The sequence below is a fragment of the Arachis duranensis genome, chromosome 1, assembly GCF_000817695.3.
Source record: "Arachis duranensis cultivar V14167 chromosome 1, aradu.V14167.gnm2.J7QH, whole genome shotgun sequence".
Classification (NCBI taxonomy): Eukaryota; Viridiplantae; Streptophyta; class Magnoliopsida; order Fabales; family Fabaceae; genus Arachis; species Arachis duranensis.
The window spans coordinates 1609135-1621784 of record NC_029772.3 but is presented as its reverse complement, the minus strand read 5'-3'; the positions used below and the strand labels follow the sequence as shown (position 1 = coordinate 1621784).

Here is a 12650-nt window from a genome sequence, read left to right as displayed (position 1 = left end):
CTAGATAGTGATAGAGAACTATAACTACTTTTTGAGGTATATCTTTTGCTTCAGCTTTATTTTTATATTCTCTGTCTGGACCCTCCGGTGTTATCCCTCGATACATGGAATGTTTTTTGACAAATTGACCTTTGGTGAAGGCTGGCAAGAGAGAGAGACTAATGGGAGCAAGGGAGTGAGAAAGGGAAGAAGACGCGAGAAGAGAGGAAGGAGGAGGTCGCCGGCGTTGATGGTGGCTGACGGAGGCGCGGCTGTGCGGAGGTGATGGAGGCAAGGGCTGAGGAAGAAGAATGGAAGGGAAAAGGGACCAAGGAAAAAGAAAAGGGCAGATGGGGGAGGAGACAAAACGGCGTCGTTTTCGTCTCCAGGGACTTATACGCCCTGTTACGAAATGCTCCGTCTCTCCAAGGACTTATATGTCCGGTTACAAAATGCTCCATGCCACCTGGCCTCCGTTACGTGCCACCTCAGCGCCACCTCTGCCAACTCAGCCTTTTCCGTTCAATGCAAACGGCTGAATTCAACGGAAGGACATAAATGTCCACGTTTTTCAATGGTCAAGGACTTTAATGTATTTTTCATTGCTTGAGGACGAAAATGTCCGCGAAAAAAAGGTCAAGGACGAAAATGTCCTTTACTCAAAATTCAATAGTAATGTTTTCAAATAAATTAAAATAAACATATGCTAACTTTTTTTTTTCTCTTCATCAAAGATAGGGAAATTTTTTTCAGTCAAATTAGCCCGACAAAATCAAAGAACATATGAAACCCAACAAAACAGGTAAAAAAGCCCACAAACCAAACTACATCTTCAGAAATATTCAAAGACAGAGAAAACTAGATCTCAGAAATAGTCAAAGACAAAGAGAAAGCGGTCAAGATTTTCTAAAGTGAAAAAATTGGTAAAATAAGGAATTAATTATTCTTAAATTAAGATAATGAAATACACATTTTATGAGAATTACAAAATCAATAGTGATTAATCTTTCACTTTACCACTTTACCAACTTTTTTCTTTAGAAAATCTAAATTCAAGAAAGAGATATCTACAAGAAACAAACAAATCAAAAACACCTAGCAACAGAAAATAGATTGTTGCAATAGGAAGAAAACAGAATTAATGCCAACTTGAAATCAAAGGGAGTGTGAAGTATAAATATCCCCACTAAGCAAGAGAAAGAAATGTAATTTTAACTTTCTATTTGTATTTTATTCATTCAATAACCATTACTTCAGCCAGGGAAGTTTCTACGAGACCAATTACACTGAAGCGAAGGTAAGACATAAAACACAAGTCCTCCTATTTTACAGCGCAGCCATATCATACCTTTGTAGCTTAATAGCTTTTTAACTTCTATCTATATGTACAACTACAACCTGGGCTCTCTCGCTTTACAAAGCATACTAACAATAACAATTAATGTTACAACTATTTTTTTATGACACGAGAAACTACTCCTAAAACATCTTGCTACAACTTCAGAAGCTACACTTAAACAATACTGCTATTCCTTCGATTTCATTACTCTTCTTAGAAATCTCTTTAAGTCTCAGGCAACCATGGTTAAAGCCTTCCCTTTGTCTTCTCCCTTGCAATTCATATTTTCTAAATAAGTCTTCACAGATTTGTTATTGGTTTCAAAGATGAATGACATGCCTCTAATCTGTACGCAAGCCATTTACCTCGAATTATAACGCTCTCAAGGTATACAATAATATTTGAGCATTGTAAATTGGAATATATATAAATAAACGTTACTTTTAGGTAGAAAGAAAAGGCGATTACCTCGATCAAACAACTAGCACTAAGACCCCGCAGCTGTCCTGGAGCAACCTCTTTGCCATTCAAGAAGATAGAATTCTTGCCAAGATTTTTAATAATGAAAGAGCCATTTGCTTCCATCCTTATTAAAGCCTAATGGATAATAAGTAGGTGTCAAAGTTGAATCACTATGAATTTGAATAGGGAAATTAAAAATTATGAAGGATATGATAAAAAATGTCTGGATATCTTATTATCTGGGTCCTTACAAGTGCAATGTCCATTGCATCACGAAAATCATGTAGATGCAGACACCGTCATGGTACCGGTAGTTACTTCAATTACCATAAAAACACACAATAACACCATCACATTAAAACTAGAGATTTTCCTTCTCCAGGCATATACAGATCATTTAATTGTGATTCCGATACTGAAATAAGTTCATATATTTTCCTTTTCAAATACAACAAAGTCTTACCAACTGCCCCCTCCTCCATCCACGCAAAATGAAAATCTATGAAACATAAATCACATCCAATCATAAAAGCTATCCATGCACAGAAATTTTGCACCTGAAGCTTTTGAGAAATCTTACTTGTCGTCTAGATATTTTGTTAGCACACCCTTCTCTTCTCAAGTCAATATCAACATGTAGGTCATCAGTTCCTCTTCCAAGTATGACCTGTTAAGTAGAAAGAAATTGCACAAAAGCAGAGAAGAATCAATTATACTTGGAAATAACATCACAAACTAAAAACAGCAGCCCAAATCAGGAAAATAACATAACTAAAACTTTATATTTTAGTGTTGAGGAACACTAGATCAACAGAAGTATTGCATTTCACTTCAATAGAGTTCAATTTGTTCAGAGATAATGCTAGTCTGGTTCTGTTTTGTTTGCAATCAAAGCGAAAGCATTAATTGGCCTACAAGATAACAAATCACAGCATGGGAATCCAAAGTGAAGGTAACATGCATTACAAAGAGATCTTAGTATTTCACAACGTTCAACAACAACAACAACCATTTTCTCACTCGTACAAGGTCACTCATCCACATTTTAAAGAAAAACAAGAGGTCAAAACTCCATAAATTTACCTCGCTCTTGTTAATATATTGCTTCAGATTACGCCCATACAATACAGCAAATGCCCCCCGAGATGCAATGGCTCTTTGCATAAAGGACTGTGCACATTGCTCCAATCTCATGATGGTCCTCTTGGTCTCAGCATGTTGATATCTCAACACTGGAGTAAAAGATTAGAAGACAACAGCTATCATTAAAATAAATTCTCTGAGAAAAACACATTAATAAAACTTCAGAGGATAACCCACGGCTCTATTTAAACCCTATCTGTTGACGATTGATATTGAAAACTTTAATTATGACATATGGAAAGCATATACTATAAAAAAAAAAAAAAAATGCTCATTGGGTTATAAGCAAACTCATTGTATCCAGTGAAAAAGTTCTAATCAAATCATGAAAATCCATTTTTGTTAAACACACTTCAATATTCAACTTCTAACATTTTTTGAGGCATAAATTAAAACCTCAAACAAAACTGTGATTATTTTATTTTTGCATGTGTCAGATAAGTTACCTTCTCTGCTTGCACTTGTATCTTGATCAGTCGGACATAAATCCATTTCAAGAATCTGAACAAGAGAGATCCAGGATATGAGAAATAACAAAGTATGTAGTATAATTGCTATTCAATGCAACATACAATAATTACCATTGCCTCAATATCAGAAAAAGAAGGAATTTCATTATCAGAGTCATCTTCGTCATTATCATCATCATCAGCCTCTCTTTCCTGATTGAGAAACAATGACTTTACTTCAGATTCGGGTAAATCCTTTTGTTGCCCTGCCCTTGAATCTGCATGATGTTTTGCTGAAGCCGAAGCAACACTTTCCTGCTTACAACATACAACTTCAATGAACTTTCTTAATGAAAGAAAAATCATAAATGACTTTCCTAACAAGTTTTGCACGTAGTTATGAACTACTGATGGAATTCATGCATTAACCTTTTGTTTTGGATGTCCATCCATGGCTGTCAAGATAGCAGCATGAACTAATCTTTTGCGAGTTGCGTTAATACTGACACTGTTGCTCTGACTAGAAACTGCTGAAATAGGGTTCCTTCCAGGATTTTCAGCTCTCGTAACAACACCGACAGGTGGCTGAGTTGAATTTATATTTGGCACTAACACTGCCTTAACTATCTGTCGCTGGGAAGACATTGAAGAGTGTGAATTATTTTCTTTCTTCAAGCTTCTATCTAGTTCCTTTTTCATTTGGTTATTAACAGATGAATCTGTATAACCTGCATCCTTGACAATTGGTTGGGGTTTCCTAGTCAACAAACAAGGAACTATAATTGACGAGTCTGCACTGTCTTCAGATGGAACATCAGCGTCCTCGGAATTCAGGAAGCAGAACTCACACTCTTCACTGGGTTCCCGATGAGGGGTTCGGACCGAAACAGATGACACAGCATTGTTACAAGGATCACAATCATAAGGCACGTCACCACAACTGTAGTCTAATGGTTTGGCAACAACCACCAATCCAGCTGTAGATGAATTACTGGGCATTTCACCAGCTTTGACCATCATATCCACCTTCCGAGATTCGCAAATATCAGAGGCATCATTTCCCTGAATTTCACAAGGAGAGCTCAACAGAAGCGAATCAACGTTCTCATAACAAGGCTCATCCTCGTTTGATAAGTTCGAAAGTGGACCAGAAAGGCGCCTTTGGTCCTCTCCCGACATAGATGCCAAAGCATTCGACACATCAACTGCACATTTGCCTTTCAAACCATGGGAAGGGGGAAGCGTTGTTGCCCTTGCTTCCTCCCCATCGCGATCATTTCTTCTAGGACTCGCTTCGACAGGCATGGCCGGTGCTGGCACATCCTCAATTGTTCTCCACAAAGGAATATCGCTCATAGAATGAGACAACACAACATCCTCCAATCCAGAGTAACTCCCATAACCAACCAAATTATTAGCAACCGAATTATTATTCATATCCTTATCATTATTATCATTATCTAAAGTTACAATTCCCCCGGATTCAACCTCGCCCTCACGCTTAAGCTTAACCAAATCCAATTCATCATGTACTGCCTCGTCGAAAGAATCAAGAGAGTGAAAAACCTGTCTGCAAAGCCTCTTCCGCATGGCGTAGTACTGCTTCCGGATGCTAGGACCTCTCTTCCGCTTGGCCGCCACAACACCAACGCCATTGTGTGCGTCACCAATTGTTCCTTCCTTAGCGGACTTTCCGGAGAGCTCCAAAAAAATAACACATAAAAGGAACACCGGATGTTGGCAACGATGCCAATGCTCTAAAGCTAGGATCTTTGTCGCAACTAATTAATCAATTAATTTAATTAATTAATTTGGGGGTGGTATTGACTAGAGAGAGAGAGAGAGAGAGAGAGAGAGAGAGAGGTACCTCAACGGCGTTCTTTAAGAGAAGGTCATCTTCGGGGATCCAAGGTGGCAAAACGAAGACGTCCATGGCGAAAGGAGAAGGGAAATGGATCTGAGCGTTGCGTTGGGTTCGGGAATTGGGGAATTGCGAGCTACGATGGTGATTGGTGAAGTGGTGAGTGAGTGAGGAGTGGTCAGTGGTCAGAATTTATAAGGCGTGGCGATTGGGGAGAGAGAGAGAGTGATTTGTGAAGGAAGAAGGGATGGGTGTGGTTTGTGTGGGAGAGAGGGTGGTGAAGCTCGTGAGCATGGGTGTCGTCTCTACATTGTAGAGCGGTTACAGTTACATGTTTAGAAGAGAGTCATATTCCACGGAATGATTCCCTTTTCCCGGTTTACCTGCAGGGGGCCAGGGGCAGTGCCATCTCCATGACCATTCTTGTGCTGTAACTGTAAGTGTAAGTACGGCCAAATCTATCCATTATCTATTATTTATCTATTAAAATATAATTAAAATCAGTTTTCACTTAATAACATAACTAATATTGCATTTTCTCCATGCTATTTTTCAATAATTCTTTTAAATTTAATTAATTATCATTAATTCATTCAATTAACTACTTGATTTAATTTATTTGAAATTTAATATAACAATTAGTAAAATAATTGATAAACAAAATCAAGAAAAAAAATTAGCTTATTAGTAATGACAAAAATAGCAGCGAAATAAATTTTTTATTTTGTGAATTTATTTATTTTGAATTTTTTTGGAAAGTCTTTGACTTATTAAATTTTATAATTCCAATTCAAATTCTATTTTAATGATCTCATAATTGACGCATTATATCAATTCTATCTAAACTAAAAATATTGATTCTTACTCTATTTTTTTTTCCTTATTCATAATTTTATAGCCGATTAAATCTAAATTTCTCATAATAAAATGATTCTAATCAATCGATATCAATATTTTATATAAATGTATTATATAAATTTTTTAAGCGTATAAATAATTTTTGTTTATTATGTGATCTTCACTATCTAGGTTTGAAAACAGCTTTTTTTATGAAGGTTTTTAAAGGAAGTTCACAGTTCTATGAACTTTTTAGGAAGATGAATTTAAACGATGCACAACTATGAGCATTACATGTTTTTCAATTTCGTTGAATGGTAATTCGAGCAAAACTTTTCTCCCTACAAGAAGATTAAGACAAGGGGATTCTTTATCCCTCTTACTTTTTTATCCTTTCTATAGAGATTTTATCAAATATTTTACATAAAGTTTAAAACAGCAGACTAATACAAGAGATTAAAATAGCAAAAAATAGTCTAAAGATTTATCATTTTTTTTGCAGACAATAACATCTTCTTTATTAGAGAATTAAATCGGACAATACAAACAGTTAAAAAAACTATATTTTTCTACCAAAATGCATCAAAATAAAGAATTAATTTAGAGAAATTCGAGTTATCTTTTAATTGAACATATTTTTTTTTGTTTTCTACGGTATCTCCCAATTTAGGAGGTCAATGACTAATTCGCCGCGTTACTGAACTTTATTTAAAGGTTTGTCGTTGGCCAATGGATTGCTGCATACACAAGGCAGGATCCGAACCCCGACATTTACTTAAGCGAACTAGTGAATTAACTACTAGATTAACCCAACTTAATTTTTAACTGAACATACTTACTATAGACAGATGATCACTTAAGATTGGCTAGTGATTAAGACGGTAGAAAACACTCTAAGTATCTTGGGCTGCCAACTTTTGTAGGTAGATCCGAGAAGCGGGTTTTTGACTATATCCAAGAGCAAGTTGAAAGAAATTCAAATGGTGAAAAAAAAGCTTTTGTCCAAAGCAAGGAAACAAATGTTGATCAATGAGACTAGACCAAAAAAAAATGTTGATCAATGAGTGGCTCCAGCAATACTTACGTACATTAATGGATGCTTTCGACTACCCTCTAGACTATGCTATAACATTGGAACCATGATAAACAAATTTTACTGGAGAGCAAAGAATGGAAAAAGAAATTTTCACCAAGTGAAATAGGACAAAATATGCGTTCCGGAGCAAAATAAAAGATTAGGACTCAGGGATACTGAGGCTTTTAATATGGCCCTCTTAGCAAAACAAGGCTAGAGATTAATGAAAAATACAGAATGCTTGGTAGTTAAAATCATTAGAAGCAAGCACTACAATAGGAAAAATTACCTAAACTCATACTTAGTATTCGCACCAAGCCATAGCTGGAGGAGTATTTAGCAAGCAAAAAGAGTTTTGGAAAGGGATAAATATTGGAGAGTTGAAAACAAGAGAAATATAAAATATGAAAAAATCCACAATTACCAAAGCAAATTTGTTTCAAGTCCTGGAGCTCCCATCCTCCCAAAATTCAGTTAGAACCAGACTTAATAGTGTCAAATCTTATGCATATAGGTGGAAGAAGTTGGAATGCATAGTTAATTAGGCATATCTTCCTACCTTTTGAAGCCCAATAGATAATGAAAATTTCAATATCCAAAATAGAACAACTAGACAAATTTATTTGGAAAAAAGCAGGAGATGACAATTTTAGAATCAAGCTAGTCAGTCTATCGTAATATCTGATAAGGCAAAAGTGTTACGTTTGTATATTGGTAAGTACAATAAATCACTTCAAGTAATACTAAGGTGAGTGGATATTGTTTCCACAAGGATAACGGATTGAATCAAGTAACATCTAATTGAATATCTAATTAGATCGATCAAACCTTGGCAAGAGAATTATGAATCTTGAAGTAGAGCAAAGAACAGGAAAAAAGTTCGTTGATTGTGAATGAGAGAAGGCTTAGAAACTTTAGAGAAATAATTAAGAATATGGATGTTAAAAGCTTCCAAGATATTTAATCTTAGAAAGAGCAATACTTGTGTTTTCTTACTTTGACTGGTGCAAAAATCTTTTCACAAAAAAATCATTTATAATTAAATTTTAATTACTTAGCAATCTAATTTCTCTTAACTTAATTAATTGTCAATTTCTTGGTCAACTAGTTAAGAGAAAAGGTTAAGAACAGTTTTGATTTAAAGTCACACAACTTTCAAAATACTATTCCTAGTCAAGTTGAATATTATGAGAAAGAATTTCAAGTTAACTCCAATATTAAATTTTTCAAAGCAATAACAGAATCCAAGACAAAATTAGAATATTTTCCAATACTTCTAACCATTAAAAATGAAGAATGAAACTCAATCTTAAAAAAATAAAAAAAATATGAATCAAAATAAAAAAATATTTGCATTATTAATTCATAAAATCAAACAGAGCTCCTAACCTTTAACAAGAGAAGATTTAGAAAATAACCTAAAACTAAAGAGTTTCTTGATTCGTAGACTCTTAAAATTAATGACTCGATATGAACCTTGTTCACTTATTCATATTCTAACTTCCTAACAATTTGAAATTCAAAAACTAATATTATCTCTTACACAATCGAAGGATAAGATAACTATTTATTCAAATTCAAATCTACTATACACCACGAAGATCCCATAACGCTTCTACTCTAGGACAGAAGCCAACCGGTTTCCCAGCAAAAAATCCAAGATGGTTTACAAACAGACAGTAAAGGCAGACGCAAAGATTTCCACCCATTTTTCACAACGATCCTCGACGAGATTATTCCAAAAATTCTACCATTACACTAACATGGATGCATACGATGGATCCAATATCCTATAGATAACCGGTTAAAGCGTGACCAAGACTACCGAAGACACTTGAAACAGCTCTTTCACACCACTAACCTTCTCATTGTCTAACTATACAATGAGGTATGCTAACAGTGTAACGACTGAAATTCTAGTCCGTCATGACCAAGGCTAGCAGCTAGGCACTACTATTCAATTGACCTTAGAGACTCACGACTATAATATATTTATTTACATATGAGCCTGTAACATTTATCGAGGTTGCAGGTTAATTTAATATATCGGGAGAGTTATAAGTTAAGCAGATAATACAAGGAACAAATAATCATATAAAAGCATAGTTTTATGTTACATATGTGTCCGAGGGCTTAGTTTACCACATGCTCGTAGTTCATTCATAGCAGCTCATTTAGGAATATTTACAGACTCTATTATTTATATTAACAGTCCCTGACTCATAAGAGCCACCTTAGACTGGGACCCACTCTACAGTATATATATATTCACAAAAAGTAGTCCTCTAAAAAGTCTATACAGTGCAAGGACAAAGACCTTGACTACTACTATTACTGCTGTTGCTGTTGCTGTTGCTACTGATATTGATGCTGGTACAGGTCAAAGATAACTAAAAGCTGAAGAGACATGCTACTGGGAGAAGAGTCACTCGGACGTGCCCATGATGTTGCTGCTGCTCGCATCCTCAGCAGAATCCTCCTCTCCTGTCTCGAAAGAACTAGTTTACAGGTCTATCATTCTCTGATCAATTCATGTCTCTGAGCTATACTCCGATGAAGGTGTGGACCTAGAGCTCTTGGGATCCTTGGCCCGTCAAACTCTGCCCAAGGATCGTTGACTGGCTCAGCTACAAGGGATGGTGGTGGAGTAGCGGGCATAGATATATCGGGGACTACTTGATCCTAATTGGAGTCAAGCCATGGTGGGTAGCGGACACCTGGGTAAATCAATTATCGGGAACTCTGATATGAGCTCCACCATCTTTAGAGGATGAGATGAGAATAGATACTGGCCTCTACCAGGGTGTAGCTCGAAGAGAGGCATGTCGTATGGCATCTCCAGGTTGAACTCCTGACTAAGTAGAGGATGGGAGAAGGGACGATCAGGAAGGTAGTAAAGACGCATATGCGAACTCTCCTAGAACACCGCGCCTCCCATTGCGGAATCCACGTAGCAGCCGTAGGTAGGATACTCAAAGAAAAGAATATTGATCCCCATCTGCGAACGTGGAAGAAAAAGGGGTGAGAACCAAAGATTTCCAACTGGGTACTATACGGAAAATCTAAGGGGTCCACAGCATAAGTCTAATCATTACAAGGCTTAAATAGTAGTTTATACGCAAACAAGCACAAGTACAAGTATATAACAGAGTAGCAGTTACATAGCAAGTAAGCATTCACAAACAGAGAAAATGCAATAATCAAGTATGATGCATGTTTGGTCCTATGGAGATCATCAGCTCATGTGTTGGTTGGCTACCCGCAATCCGACGCTACCCGAGCCAAGTCCGGATATGGCAACTTCACTGGGTCGGTCGCGGACCGGTGTTAGAAATACAATCGTGGTTAGTTTTATTTTTAGGAATTAGCCACCAGATGGTCGAGAAGAAAAGAAAAACATCTCCACTCTTGCACCTCTATAGAGCCAATCATGTAAATCCGAGTTATCTGAATACAGGCCTAAAAGGTTTCAGACCTCCTTGGCACTGGGACACTCTCAAAGACAATGAAGTATGGATTTAAAACCACTCTGACACCGATGACAAGTGCAAGATAAAACTAAGCCATGATCCAATCGAAACTCCGCCGTAGGAATAGTGTTATGAAGACTAAGCCAAATCAAGAACTTGTACTTCTTAGGAATATGCAATCGCCATACCCACGACCAATTATCACGCTCATTCCAGTCAAAATTTCTTTTGGCTACTTAGCTGTATCCACTCCAAGCTTAGTAGAGTCTAGAAGATGCCACACTCCACGCCCAACCTGAACTCTCCCCAACAGCATTCAAACGCTATCTGACATCTTATGGAATGTTAGAGAAAACATCATGGAGATTCCATTGGCCATCTTTTCAAACATCTCTAATAGTTAAATCAGAGTTAGATATATGAATAAAAGGGACATCTTGAGTAATTGGGCCCTCAATACTCCATTTGTCAAACCAAAAAGATTAATCAAGTGACCCAACACACCAAGAGAAGGTATCCTTAAGTGTATCAAAAGCCTTTGAGATATTCTTCCAAACATGAGAAACGTTGCAAGGAATAGGGCCATCTAAAACTCCATCATTCTTCAAATATTTCGTCCTCAATAGAGCAACCCAAGACTTATCCTGATAATAAAAAAATTGTCAAACCAATTTACCAAGTAAAGATATATTAGTACATGCAGGATCTCTAACACCCATGCTACCAAATTTTTTTGGAGTGACCACCATCCTCCAATTAACAAGAGAAAGACCGCCATCAACATGACCCTTCCAAAGGAACTGTCTCGTCATAAAAGAGAATTTATCGCAAATCCAATTTAGCAAATAGGATACCTGCATATGATAGAAAAGAATGGATGCTACAACAGAATTGATTAAGCAAAGTCTCCCTGTTTATTTAGAAATTATACCAGAATTAAGTATGTATATATATATGTATGTATGTATGTATGTATGTATGTATGTATGTATATATATAACCAATTTAGATTTGTCTAGTTGTTAATTTACTAGTCTGCTTAAGTAAGTGTCAATGATTCGAATCATAACTTGTGCATGGAATCAGTGGCAAACACTTAAATGGAACTAGGGATGGCAATGAGTCTCCATAGGAGTGAAGACCCCTCCCCCATCCTCCATCCCTGCCCCATCCCCGCCAGAAGCGGAACTTGAAACAAATTTTTGGGGGGGGGGCATGATAGAAAATAATTGTCAAAAATTTTTTGATATGAACTCCATTTAAGATAAACTCGTCTAATTTCATCTCTCTGATTTGGATGATATTGCCAAATTTAAAGCCGTTTTCAAGTCTTGTTCCAAAAAATTAAGGTCAAACTCATCAGATGTAACTTTTGAACTTTTGAAGGTTGTATCTTACTTTCTTCGTGATTCATTAAAGTAGTATTCTAATAATTTTTATCATATAAAAAATTAAATTAAATAAATAGTAAAATATAAAATAATATTAAATTAAATAAATAAAAATATCTAATTTTTTATATTTGAACTTAAAGATAGAGAGAGTGTTGCTTATTGAATTTATTAGGTACTTTAAGTCATAGTAAAGTATGTAAACCAATCGAACTATTTTTTATCTTTTAAAAAAGTATTACTAATTTTTTTATAAAAAATTTGGGGGGGCCATGGCCCCTCCTTGTCTGAACTAAGCTCCACCACTGATCCCCGCTACAGGTCCGCGTTTATTTCTTTCCGTGGCCCGCAGATATTTATGGATAATTGGATATTATTAAATTTTAAATTTTTTTAAAAATAATTAATACAATCATAATAAAATCTTATATAATTCAACTAAATATATCAAATCAAATATAAATTTAACATAATAACATATACATAAAATTTTCAACATATAAATTAAAATAAAATGAATTAGAGTTACTTACATAACTTATATATATAAGAACATTTAAGTAACTTTTTTTTTTCGTGAAATTTTTGCAGATCTCTGTGGGACAAGTATCTCAATCTCCACTTCTGTTCCTATTTATTCGTGA

The 12650-nt window shown here is 35.8% G+C and overlaps 1 protein-coding gene across 1 annotated transcript; it reads right to left on the bottom strand.

The window, feature by feature from the left end:
* Window positions 1–1180: 1180 nt before the first annotated feature.
* LOC107478562 (uncharacterized) lies at window positions 1181–5074 on the bottom strand. Its single transcript, XM_016098728.3, has 7 exons — window positions 3802–5074; window positions 3505–3687; window positions 3370–3424; window positions 2864–3012; window positions 2361–2447; window positions 1787–1915; window positions 1181–1664 (listed from the first exon to the last, which is right to left on the bottom strand). The coding sequence occupies exons 1-7, from the start codon at window positions 4960–4962 to the stop codon at window positions 1551–1553; spliced, it is 1878 nt and encodes a 625-aa protein (XP_015954214.1). The 5' UTR covers window positions 4963–5074; the 3' UTR covers window positions 1181–1550.
* Between the last annotated feature and the right edge of the window lie 7576 nt (window positions 5075–12650).